Source organism: Zea mays, chromosome 6, assembly GCF_902167145.1.
Source record: "Zea mays cultivar B73 chromosome 6, Zm-B73-REFERENCE-NAM-5.0, whole genome shotgun sequence".
NCBI lineage: Eukaryota > Viridiplantae > Streptophyta > Magnoliopsida > Poales > Poaceae > Zea > Zea mays.
Genome location: NC_050101.1, coordinates 143404561 through 143417305, shown reverse-complemented (window position 1 = coordinate 143417305; position 12745 = coordinate 143404561). Strand labels below are relative to the sequence as shown.

The 12745-nt window shown below is 40.5% G+C and overlaps 1 protein-coding gene across 5 annotated transcripts; it reads left to right on the top strand.

Moving 5' to 3' along the window:
* Positions 1-5385: 5385 nt before the first annotated feature.
* LOC100383910 (O-acyltransferase) lies at positions 5386-11695 on the top strand. 5 transcript variants are annotated; one of them, XR_553986.4, is made up of 16 exons: positions 5386-5931; positions 6646-6726; positions 6825-6898; positions 6981-7056; positions 7258-7325; positions 7583-7706; positions 8805-8903; positions 9049-9150; positions 9238-9374; positions 9558-9639; positions 9777-9797; positions 10106-10168; positions 10569-10626; positions 10837-10899; positions 11118-11171; positions 11252-11695. XR_553986.4 is itself a non-coding variant. In XM_008649929.4 (16 exons), the coding sequence occupies exons 1-16, from the start codon at positions 5395-5397 to the stop codon at positions 11354-11356; spliced, it is 1689 nt and encodes a 562-aa protein (XP_008648151.2). In that variant the 5' UTR covers positions 5386-5394; the 3' UTR covers positions 11357-11693. The 5 variants fall into 5 exon arrangements, 3 of the variants coding, with proteins under 3 accessions (XP_008648151.2, XP_020394695.2, NP_001349157.1); XR_004849986.1 differs by having other exon boundaries at positions 10579-10626; positions 10734-10899; positions 11252-11590; XM_008649929.4 differs by having other exon boundaries at positions 10579-10626; positions 11297-11693.
* The last annotated feature ends 1050 nt before the right edge of the window (positions 11696-12745 follow it).

Below are 12745 nucleotides of genomic sequence, written 5' to 3'. Positions count from 1 at the left end.
CTCCTTAGGAAGCGCTTAAGGGTCCCTTGGGTTTCATATTTATCCTGCAAAAAGAATACCCAAGTGAAGCGGGAAAAATCATCAACTATAACAAGACCATACTTACTTCCCCCGATGCTGAGGTAGGCAACGGGTCCGAAGAGGTCCATATGCAGCAGCTCCAGGGGTCTTGATGTGGTCATCACGTTCTTGCTGTAATGAGCATTTCCCACTTGTTTACCTGCTTGACAAGCTGCACAAGGTCTATCTTTTTTTTCGAAAGTTACATTTGTTAGACCTAACACATGTTCTCCCTTTAGAAGTTTGTGAAGGTTCTTCATCCCCACATGTGCTAGACGGCGATGCCATAGCCAGCCCATGCTAGTCTTAGCAATTAAGCATGCATCTAGACCGGCCTCCTCTTTTGCAAAATCAACTAAATAAAGTTTGTCGTCTAGTACACCCTTAAAAGCTAATGAACCATCACTCCTTCTAAAGACAGACACATCTACATTTGTAAATAAGCAATTATATCCCATATTACACAATTGACTAACAGACAACAAGTTGTACCCGAGCGATTCTACTAAAAACACATTAGAAATGGAATGCTCGGATGAAATTGCTATCTTTCCTAGTCCTTTAACCTTGCCTTGGTTCCCATCACCGAATATGATTGAATCTCGGGAATCCTTGTTCTTGACGTAGGAGGTGAACATCTTCTTCTCCCCCGTCATGTGGTTTGTGCATCCGCTGTCGATAATCCAGCTTGAGCCCCCGGATGCATAAACATTCTTCTCCTTTGCCATGAGGCAGGTGTGATGCTCATTGGGGAAGAGAGCCGACTTGTTGAAGGCTGAGGCGGCGAGTCCTTCGTTGTCGGAGTCAGACGAGGGGCAATCCGAATCCCACTCCTTTCCAAGGTGTGCCTCGCCCTTCGCCTTTTTGTAGGTCTTCTTCTTTTCCCACTTTCGGTTCTTTCCTTGTTCCTGGTCACTATCATTATCGGGACAGTTAGCAATAAAGTGACCAATCTTACCACACTTGAAGCAGGAGCGCTTTCCCTTCGTCTTGCTCTTGTTGGGATGCTCCTTGCGACCTTTGAGCGCCGTCTTGAAGCGCTTGATGATGAGGGCCATTTCGTCCTCATTTAGCCCGACCGCCTCAACTTGCGCCACCTTGCTAGGTAGTGCCTCCTTGCTACTTGTTGCTTTGAGAGCAACGGTTTGAGGCTCGTGGATTGGGCCATTCAACGCCTCATCAACATATCGTGCCTCCTTGATCATCATTCGCCCGCTTACAAACTTTCCGAATATTTCCTCAGGCGTCATCTTGATGTACCTAGGATTCTCACGAATAGAGTTTACAAGATGAGGATCAAGGACAGTGAAGGACCTTAGCATAAGTCGGACGACGTCGTGGTCCGTCCATCTCGTGCTTCCATAGCTTCTTATCTTGTTGACCAGGGTCTTGAGCCTATTGTACGTTTGAGTTGGCTCCTCTCCCCTGATCATCGTGAACCTTCCTAGTTCGCCTTCCACCAACTCCATCTTGGTGAGCATGGTGGTGTCGTTCCCCTCATGTGAGATCTTGAGGGTGTCCCAGATCTGCTTGGCGTTGTCCAAGCCGCTCACCTTATTGTACTCTTCCCTGCACAAGGATGCTAAAAGAACAGTAGTAGCTTGTGCATTTTTATGGATTTGTTCATTGATAAACATGGAGTTATCTGAACTATCAAATTGCATTCCATTTTCTACTATCTCCCATATAATTGGATGAAGAGAGAACAAGTGGCTACGCATTTTGTGACTCCAAAACCCGTAGTCCTCTCCATCGAAGTGTGGAGGTTTACCAAGTGGAATGGAAAGCAAATGAGCATTGGAATTATGCGTAATATGAGAATAATCAAAAGAAAAGTTCGAGTTAACCGTTTTATTTTTCTCCTTGTATTCATCATCCTTTTGAGAAGAGGAAGATTCGTCGCTGTCGTAGTAGACAATCTTCTTGATGTGCCTCTTCTTCGTTCCATCCTTCTTCTTTTGACTTGAGCCGGAGTCATTGGCTTTGTCGTCCCTCGGCTCGTTGAAGATGGACTCCTTCTCATTGTCGTTGACCACCATCCCCTTTCCCTTAGGATCCATCTCTTCGGGCGATTAGTCCCTTTTATGAAGAGAACGGCTCCGATACCAATTGAGAGCACCTAGAGGGGGGGTGAATAGGTGATCCTGTAAAACTTAAAACTTAAAGCCACAAAACTTGATTAAGAGTTAGCACAATGAAATCAAGTGGCTAAAGGAGAGCTCTTGTGAAACACAATAAGCATAGTGAGAACAAGCACAAGAGACACGAGGATTTATCCCGTGGTTCGGCCAAGTATAACACTTGCTTATTCCACGTTGTGGCGTCCCAATGGACGAGAGTTGCACTCAACTCCTCTCAAGTGATCCAATGATCAACTTGAATACCACGGTGTCCTTCTTTCTTTACTCTTTCCCGTTTGCGAGGAATCTCCACACCTTGGAGTCTCTCGCCCTTACAATAAGGATCAAAGTGAAAGCACTAGAGTAAGGGAGGGAAGAAACACACACAAATCCACAGCAATACGCACACACACACAGCCAAGACTTGAGCTCAAATGAATAGCACAAAGTTCACCACTAGAACGGAGCTCAAAACACTAAGAATGTCAATCGAGTGCGCAAAGACGGAGTGTGAATGATCAAGAATGCTTAGAGTATGTTTTTGTTTATGTTCTCCTCCATGCGCCTAGGGGTCCCTTTTATAGCCCCAAGGCAGCTAGGAGCCGTTGAGAGCAATCCAGGAAGGCTATCCTTGCCTTCTGTCGGGTGGTGCATCGGACAGTCCGGTGCTGATTTCTTTCCTATTCTGGCGCAGCCGACCGTTGAAGATTTGGAGCCGTTGGCGCACCGGACAGTCCGGTGCCCCCATCAGACCTTTGGCTCGGCCACGCGTCACGCGCGGATTGCGCGGCCGACCGTTGGCTCACCGGACAGTCCGGTGCACCACCGGACAGTCCGGTGATTTTTAGTCGTACGCCGCCGACGAAATCCCGAGAGCGGCCTTTTCACCAGAGCCAGCCTGGCGCACCGGACACTGTCCGGTGCACCTAGACTGAACAGCAGTTGGCTGTACACAGCCAACTCTTTTTCCTTTTGTCTTTTCCCTGATTCTAGCACTTAGACAAAAATGTTAGTACACAAAAACCAATGTACTAAGTCTAGAATCATACCTTTGTGTTGATTTGCACTTCTTCCACCATTTGGCATAGTTTCATACTTAAACCATTTGTGTTGGCACTTGATCACCAAAATACTTAGAAATGGCCCAAGGGCACATTTCCCTTTCAGTAAGCTCTACTCCCAACATCCAATAACTCAACGAAAGCCTTCTCCCTCCCTCTTCAAAGTGTTAAATAAGCAATCTGCACATTGTGACTGTCCCGCAAGATAGTTTACAATTCCTTGGCGCCCATTGCATGTTCCTTCTTTAGGAGAAGAAGAGCTTGGGCAGCAAACCCAAGCACTTGTAGGGGTCTTGATCTTTCTCCTGCCACTAGATGTACAAGCATGAACATCTATCATGGTTGTAAGCTACATAGAAAGATGAAGCAAAGGCTAGTTCATAATGTCAAAAACAATAACTTAACTCAATTAAAGGTAAATTGTCATATAATGATGGTAGGTGATTCTTCTAGTTCTTTTCTCCCATGAATACTCCATGGACAATCACCTCCTTTACAATAGCATCTATATCTTTGTGTACTAGTTGCTTCGTTGCCTAGCTTAAGTTCTTCATTAATTTCATATTGTATCATTAAAAGCCTAAACTTCTTCATGCTACTATAAGTGCTGCCAAGCCTTATCACTGGTATGACTATATCAAACATTATAATATAATCTTCATTATTATCGCATTCCATGGTAGCCCGTGCATCTCCATATCATTTTCCCACCAGTAACATTCGTTCCATCTCTTCCCTTTTCTACCTCCTTTTTCAATCCCAATGTATCATACATCTCGACTTCATTTACGACTTCTTGTGGTCCTTCTTCCTCCCATCTAGAGTTAAGTTCAAATGAATCTTAGTCAATTTGAGGCATGTCAGTTGAGTCGATACTTACACCTATTGAGTTAGTTTGCAATGGATTCAAAAGAACTACCGAGTTAGGTTAATTGAGCTTTTTTCTCTTTGTTTTGATAACACATAGGGCTATCAAACACACATAATACATAACAAATGTACCGGACCCAAGTCAACAGGGGGTCTCTCATGTGGCGACCAGAGCGGTGAAGGAGCTAGAACCATGAGAGGGGCGACACTTCAACCATGGTCGACATTGTGCATTTGAGCAGGAGAGTCGCCGATAGAGCTTCAAAAACTAGAGGTGTCGCTTCAACAATCGGGGCAATGCTTCAACCAGCGAAGACAGTTGCGGGCCTTCAAGCAAGGGAGGTGGCAGCAACGGGCATACAAGCAAGGAAGAAAGACTCAACGGACAAGAGAATGAGCGTCCGACCTCTACGGAATGAGCAAGGGCAATGCGGTCAATCCATGACTTATAATTGGAGGCATCAACATAAAATGCTTGTTTGAGAGCATGAGGATTAGAATGAATTGATGGAGCTAAACCCCTTTTAATGGCAAGAGATTTAGCCCTCCAAGTTCCTCCTCTGAAACCAGCTAAGACTAGCTCCAGCAGGAACATGTAAACGCGTTTGTCCTCTAAATGTAGAGGTTTGTTAGATCCCTAGGCTGCCTCCAACAACACCCTGTAAAGCATCCGGTACACTATATTTAGCGTTTCCAATCATTTGCTACGCGTCCAACAAGAGACTCTAAAAGGTCCTCTAAAATTTATAGGATGTTTGGTTTGGGGAATAAGTTAGTCCATCATCTTCTCACTCCTCACTTTTTTGTTTGGTTTGTAGAATGGAATGAGTTGATCCATCATCATCTCATTTCTCATAGTTAGTACTAATATAATGAATGATGTCATCTCACCAAATTTGAGGAATGGACTTATGATGCACTACCTCATGTTGGATGGAGTGATTACTTAAACCAAACATCCCCTTAGAGGATGACATGTGTCCGCTATGCATAGAGGGTGTATAATGGTCCTCTATGCATATGTGCTTATTCCTGTGTATGTGGGTTCACGTGGTGACGATCGGTAAAAAATAATATAGAATGTAACGCTGTTGATATAGAAAATGAAATTTATACGACATTGCTTTATATAGAGAAGATATAGATAATAAAATCTTTTAAAGAGTGTTGTAAATGGTAGAGAATATTTGTTTAGAAGATAAAATTTAAGGGTTGCTAACGACTATCTCGTCAGTCCTAAAGGACGACTGGCATCTGAGTGCCATTTTTGTACTGAGTTATATATGCGAAATATCTGTCGTTCGGAATGTAAAAAGCTCACGATACGTAACACATCACCCGCCACCGTCGCCTCGCCGTCGCCTCGTCCACACCGAATCGAAGGCCAACACGGCAACTCTCGCACAGAGAAGAGGCAAGGAGAGAGAGAGAGAGAGAGAGCAGCCAGTCGTCGAAGGCTCGTAGCCCTAGAAGCTCCAATGGCGGACTCCGAAGACGCGCCGCCAGCCGTGCACCGCCGCCCACCGCGCCCCGCTCGCGGTGCTGCTGCAGCCCAGGGCTTCGCGGCCGCGTTGCGCCGCCGGCTGAGATCCGGCGCTGCGGTGGCGGCACGCGCCAGCTTTGCCGCAGACTCCGGGGACGAGTCTGGCCCCGGCGAGCCCTCTTCGTCTCGCCGCCGCGACAACAGCGGGGGCGCCTCGTCCGCCGCCGGCGGCCGGGCCGGGGCAGGGGACTTCTCCGCGTTCACCTTCCGCGCCGCGGCGCCTGTCCACCGGAAAGCCAAGGAGAGCCCTCTGAGCTCCGACGCCATCTTCAAGCAGGTCAGAGCAGGGACCTATTTGATTGCCGCGCCCGCGCGACCTGTTCGTCGAGATGTCAGCTATTCTGCGGCCGATTTTAATTTCTCCGCCATGCTTGTTTGGTTTCATCAGTAACGAATTTGAAACTGATGTGTAACCGATTAATCGTAGCAGGGGAATTCTCGAGGTGCATCTACGCATGTGGGATAAAGGCGTCGCCTTTTATTCAGAGAATCTGGGAGGGGAATTTAACTTTTCGTGCTGCATATGCGTGCGAGAAGCTCGAACGTAGCAAACAGCGTGCTGCCCACAGTTCATTCTGTTTTATTAGCACACCAACCGTTTGGTGACAGTTACTTAGTGGCATGATATGTCTTGATTAGTGTGGATAAAAGGAACTTTTTTACTAGTTGGGAGCTGTGAGTTCAAATCACGTGATCTCCTTTATTGGCATCGTACGTGACCTGCCATTTTACAAATGGATCCAGTACATGATAATATGATATGTGTGCTTCAGCTCACATGGTAAGGTCATAGTGAGGTCACTTAGGAACTAGGAAAATTTTCCTGTTTCCTGTGTTTTTTATGTGAAAATAAACTGATTCTTCCTGTACGATTCCTAAGCAATTCATGTGGCTATGCTGTTTTCCCTCAAAATTTTGCTTCATCAGAGAATATTGTTTTACCATGAGATTGAGAGCTGTTAGCTAATACTTCTATTTTGGTTTCTGACAGAGTCATGCAGGCCTTTTCAACCTATGTATTGTTGTTCTGGTTGCGGTGAATAGCAGGCTCATTATTGAGAACCTGATGAAGGTTCTTGTCATACTTTTTCGATTGAGCAAATTGATGCCATTGTTCTTGTGCCTTTCACTCAACATATTTGAGCTGTTCTTTTCTGATGCCTTTTGCAGTATGGCTTATTAATAAGATCTGGCTTTTGGTTTAATGCTACATCATTGCGAGACTGGCCACTGCTAATGTGTTGGTAATAGTCAATACTGCTCTATCATCCACTTCTTCAATGGCTTCTTAACTCTGAAACTTAATCAGCTAATTTATATTTTCAGCCTTAGTCTACCCATATTTCCCCTTGGTGCATTTGCAGTCGAAAAGTTGGCATTCAACAATCTCATTAGTGATCCTGTAAGCGCACACCTCCTTCCTATAAAGCTTACTTTTTCTGGTGTCCAGGTTCTCATTAACAGTTTATGCATTTTCCATATTGTGGATGGACGGCGAACTATTAGTTTCATTTATCAAAACAGTTGTGAGACACCTTTTGTTTGTATTGTTTCTCCAAATTTTGCTTATAAACCATCGATTTATGGTTCTTTCCTTTTTCAGGCTACTACCTGTTTTCACATCCTTTTTACAACATTTGAAATTGTATATCCAGTGCTCGTGATTCTTAAGTAAGTATATGTAATAACCTTTAAATATATGATTGATTATGCACTTCCCTCTGCGTCAAGATATTGCCATGTTGTTTATCAAGAAAGCAAATTTGAGAATAAAACACATGTGCCAGTATGCTGTTTAGTTCATATGAATCTACCAAAATTTTCTTCGAATGTTAAATCGCATTTGTAACTTTTGGATAATACCGTTTTCGTACAAATATCACGCCATTTTGCCTTGTGTTAACACCAAGTTCTGTAACTGGGTTCAGGTGTGATTCTGCAGTTTTATCAGGCTTTGTGTTGATGTTTATTGCCTGCATTGTTTGGCTGAAGCTTGTATCTTTTGCACATACAAACCATGATATAAGAAAACTGATCACAAGCGGCAAGAAGGTACATTGTGTGCTATATTTTTTCCTTCTCCGTTTGTTTTATATTTGCTTTAAAGCTCTTATTCCAATTATGTAATTAGTTGATCAGAAGGAAGCAAATATTCAGTCCTCGTTTTTTTTCTGTTATATAAATACATCTGAAATGCCATCTATGGGGATTAGAATCCTTTTGATTTGTTTGAATAGGTCACAGATTTTCGTTTGTAAGAGTCCTTATGGAAGAAGGCATCAGCATTTATCCTTTTGGTTATCCCGTTTGTTGTCCATATAATTTGATTGAATTGAACAAGCACTTAGGTACTTAGGGCCTAGGGCCTGTTTGGAAGCACCTAGTTTTTAAGAAACTGGTTTATGAAAACTGAGGTGGTTCCAAACATACTAGTTTATGTCCTAGTTTATAGAAACTGGATTCTCAATTTCTTAAAAACCAAGAAGCTAGCCTCCCCTAGCTAAAGCCAGTTTATGAAAACAGTGGTGGTTCCAAACAACATTAACCAGTTTTTTTTCCTCATAAATCAGTCTCTAGAAACTGGATTCTTAAAAACTAGGTTGCTTCCAAACAGGGCCTTAGCAAACGTTTTAATCTACTCTAGTGATTCTTCTCTTACTCTGTCAGAATTCTTTCGGAGTTGTGACACTTAATGCAGCAAAGGGATTTTAACATAATAAATATTTACATTTAACATTGATATGTTGCTGGACCTGCTGCTTCTCATCACTGGGTTTTCCTCCCTCTCCTGACTTAACCCTTGTACTCTATTACTTTTAGAGATGTTCATAGTAGTCCAGCCTTCTCTGGCCCAAGGTGCTGGGCTTAGCTTGGTCGTGGGCTTGTAAATGAAATGCAAAAATATGCAGGTATCTGTATATGTTATGCTTAAGACTATTGTTACTAAAAATGTAATATATCCTATTCGTGTTAATATTTTTAAAGAAAAATATATAAAAATATTAATATATTGGGCTTCAGGTGAGGAGTTGAGAGTTTACGGGTCCAACCTGGTCCGGTGCATGATCACCTCAATTACTACCATTTATGTTTTATATGTATTTAACTGTTGTTAGTTTGTTACATAAGTTAATATACCGTTTATATTAGGTTGATAATGAACTGACCGCGGCTGGCATAGATAATTTACAAGCTCCAACTCTTGGGAGTCTAACATACTTCATGATGGCTCCGACACTCTGTTATCAGGTAATTTTCCGATCATGTATGTTGATCTAAAGCAGATATATGATTTTTTTTATTACCTTTCGACTGGCCATTTCTGATTAGCAGCAGAAAGTGTGCTGGCAAGGTGAAACATTTTAGAAACGTACTACTTTTGTTTTGCATGCAGCCAAGTTATCCTCGAACACCTTATGTTAGAAAAGGTTGGCTGGTCCGTCAAGTTATTCTATACTTGATATTTACTGGTCTCCAAGGATTCATTATTGAGCAAGTAAGCTGTTTATATGTCTCCATATATATATCTTGTAAAATATCCTCATACATTTCTTAACCTTTTATTGATTTTACAATCTTGCAGTACATAAATCCTATTGTTGTGAACTCTCAACATCCATTGATGGGAGGATTACTGAATGCTGTAGAGACTGTTTTGAAGCTCTCATTACCAAATGTCTACCTGTGGCTTTGCATGTTTTATTGCCTTTTCCATCTGTGGTAGTAAATTATATTTTCTATCTATTCATTCAAATTCAAATACATGATCGATCCTGATATTATTCTAATATCAGTCATCGATGCTTCTTCTCCGAACATGCATGCTCTCGGAGAAAATTATTTCCTTTTATGCTCTTTCAAATTTGCATATTTGCAGTTTCGAACTTATATTCATCTATACAGGTTAAACATACTTGCTGAGATTCTTCGATTTGGTGACCGAGAATTCTACAAAGACTGGTGGAATGCAAAGACAATTGATGAGGTGAAATACTACCGTGTTTGTTGCAACCTAGTATAACTTCATTTTTCAACTAACAAAAGGAATCTAGGTAAGCATAGCTGATGTTGTGTATGTTGTTTGCTGTTGTTGCTTGTGTTGCTGTGCTTGGATGGGATCAGTACTGGAGAAAATGGAACATGGTATGCCTTTTCTTTCTTGGCAATAATAATTCTAGCAAGAATGTACTGCCAGACATGGTATACGCAGTTGTGGTTAGATGTAACCATCTTAAAGCAACTGCATAATAAAAATGGCAAGTCACTGTAAGATTGTTGAGAACTATGAAATCTGGACTCTTGGTACACAGAACTATTCTAATTTGTATGTTCCAAGTAGTTTGAATAACACCCAGAATTTGATGGATTTATTCTTCTCCAATGATCTTTGTTGGTCCATATTAATTTCATTTGCTGAAATATTATGACTAATAATTTGCACATTTTGACAGCCTGTGCATAAATGGATTGTTCGTCATATATATTTCCCTTGCATGCGAAATGGTATATCAAAGGTAAAATAATATTTGTGTGGATGTTATGCTCAGGGTTGCTTCCAGTGCATATAAGACTAAACTGTACCTTCACTACAGTTTGTGCCTTGTAAATCCCTTAACCAGTCAGTGCTTGCTTGTAATTTCTAATTTTTCAAAGTAACTATAAGAATTACTTCCATGCTGTTTAGGGCAATCTAATTAGTTCACCAGTGAAACTAAAGTTCATGTACTCATAAAAATCTGTAAGTTCAACAGTAAAAGTATTCTTTTGAGTTTATTGAGCAATAAGAATGTGTTTAATTTTGTATGGATCTACTGTCCTCCAGTCTAGCTCCTATACTGAAGGTGCTATATTTTGTTATCCAGTCTTCTGTGCTGTTATTATTACTGTTTAAAGTTATTCACTTATTTGTGCTAGTTTGTTACAGGAAGTTGCTGTTTTTATATCGTTCTTTGTTTCTGCTGTACTTCATGAGGTAACTTATTTACCTTTTCACTCTTCATCTGCTATATTAATTATATAGTTCTCTATTTTCAAATGTGTCCTTTCGAGTTTCGACATGCTTTTGTTCAAACTTACCAGCTGCAGATTACTTGGATGAAGTGCTCTATATAAAATTAAATATTTCATAATCCAGTCCCTTTCGAGAAAATTATGATACATTTTGTTTGCAATTGTACACCAGTTATGTGTTGCTGTTCCCTGCCACATACTCAAGTTCTGGGCTTTCTTAGGAATCATGCTTCAGGTAAATATAATACAACGCCAGATGCTGTGGATCAATATCCAACATTTATGTTTTTCTTTACTCATTTTTTCCTTTATTAGTTCTTTTTTCATTCGCTATAGTCTGAGGTCTTATGAGCACCAGAAGGCAACAGTCATCTAATATGGTTCCATGTATTTATGTTGTCTCCTAAACAGAAAACTGTTCTGACACCATATTTCTTTTCCTCTTTTTACCAGATTCCCCTCATCATATTGACATCATACCTCAAAAATAAATTCAGTGACACAATGGTGAGCCATATTTTTCTTAGTTGATACTTGCTAGGATCGTTTTTTATGGGAACCTGTCTAATTTGTGGTATATTCAATAGGTTGGCAATATGATCTTTTGGTTTTTTTTCTGCATATACGGGCAGCCAATGTGTGTTCTATTGTATTACCATGATGTGATGAACCGGACTGAGAAGGCAAAATAACCATCTGTAGATCTTTTTTGGTGTTTCATTTCTTCCATCATGGAAACTGAAAGCAATAATCTGTGCACACAGTAAACCAGCATCGTGTCTTCCAGTTTTTTTTGTTGTTGTTGGAATCTATCCTAGATCTTTATCATGTGTATGGTGGATAACCTCATGTCACCATCGTATCTGTATACAATAAGCCTAAATCAGCTGACGTTCTATATGTAAATTAGTAAATGTAATGACTAATTAGTGCCCCCCTTTCTGCACTACCAGATCTACTTTTCTCGTAATATTTAATATTAAAACAATCACACCACACATTCTACTGCCTGGTGATGATGTTATATAACATTTGGTATCACGAGCGGAATCTAAGCATGTCTGTAATCTGATATGTAGTAGACCTGTGATGCCCTCACTCTGTTTGATTTTGAATATAAGGATTCGTTTGGATGCAATTTTGAGTTTTATGAGAGTACTATTCTTTTGTAAAATACATTGGTTTTGGAGCATCATGAATTGTTTGGATGGAATAAACGTTATAGTTTTGAAAATACTTCATCCGTTCGGAATTACAAGTTCTAATTTTTTTGAAGAGTCAAAGCATCTTCAAGTTTAATCAAAATTACGAAGAAAACAAGGATTTATGACATAAAATAGATATGTTATAAAAATATAACTAACTAAAAATTTAATGGTACTTATTTGTTATCATAATTGTTATTATTTTATTATATATTTTTGGTTAAATTATAGATGCTTTGACTCTAGTAATGTTGACATAATTTGGTATGGAGTACATCGGTTTTAGAGCACTATGTTTGGGTACTCTAGTATTCACCCTAATATACATGGGTTGAGGAGGGTTGTATAAATTTTTACACCCCAAACCCTAATCCTCGACCCATGTGTATTGTGGTGAATACTAGAGCACCTAAACAAGCCCTGAAGTGTTTGTGTGGAACGAACTTTAACCTTTGTCCTGATTGGTTATTTCCATCCTATATGCTTTGGATGTGATTGAAAAAATTAAGAAAGATTTTGATTTGTTTGGGATTTAAACCTACTCAATTTGCTACAATTTATATGAATTGAGATGAAAACAGTTTTGAAAACTATATGGTCTGTTTGGTTTGATGCCTAACTTGTCACACTTTGCCTAACTTTTCTGTCTAAGGTTAATTCTTCAATTCGAACGACTAACCTTAGGCAAAGTGTGACACATTTAGCCACGAACCAAACACTGCGACTGACATGGTTTCTTAAAGGCAAGTTTATATGCTCAAAACCAGAGGATCCATCCAAATAGGGCTTTTGTTTATAATATCGACATGGACTTCGGTTAAACAATGACATCAACTAGTTTTGACAAATATTTATTCTAAATAAAAATAGATATAT

What these genes read in the sequence shown, in the direction of transcription:
- LOC100383910 (XM_008649929.4), top strand. Translation starts at nt 5,395, where the DNA reads ATGCGAAATATCTGTCGTTCGGAATGTAAAAAGCTCACGATACGTAAC. An exon ending in CCGACGCCATCTTCAAGCAG is followed by an intron (nt 5,932 to 6,645) that starts GTCAGAGCAGGG and finishes GGTTTCTGACAG; the next exon opens with AGTCATGCAGGCCTTTTCAA. An exon ending in CTCCGACACTCTGTTATCAG is followed by an intron (nt 8,904 to 9,048) that starts GTAATTTTCCGA and finishes TTTTGCATGCAG; the next exon opens with CCAAGTTATCCTCGAACACC.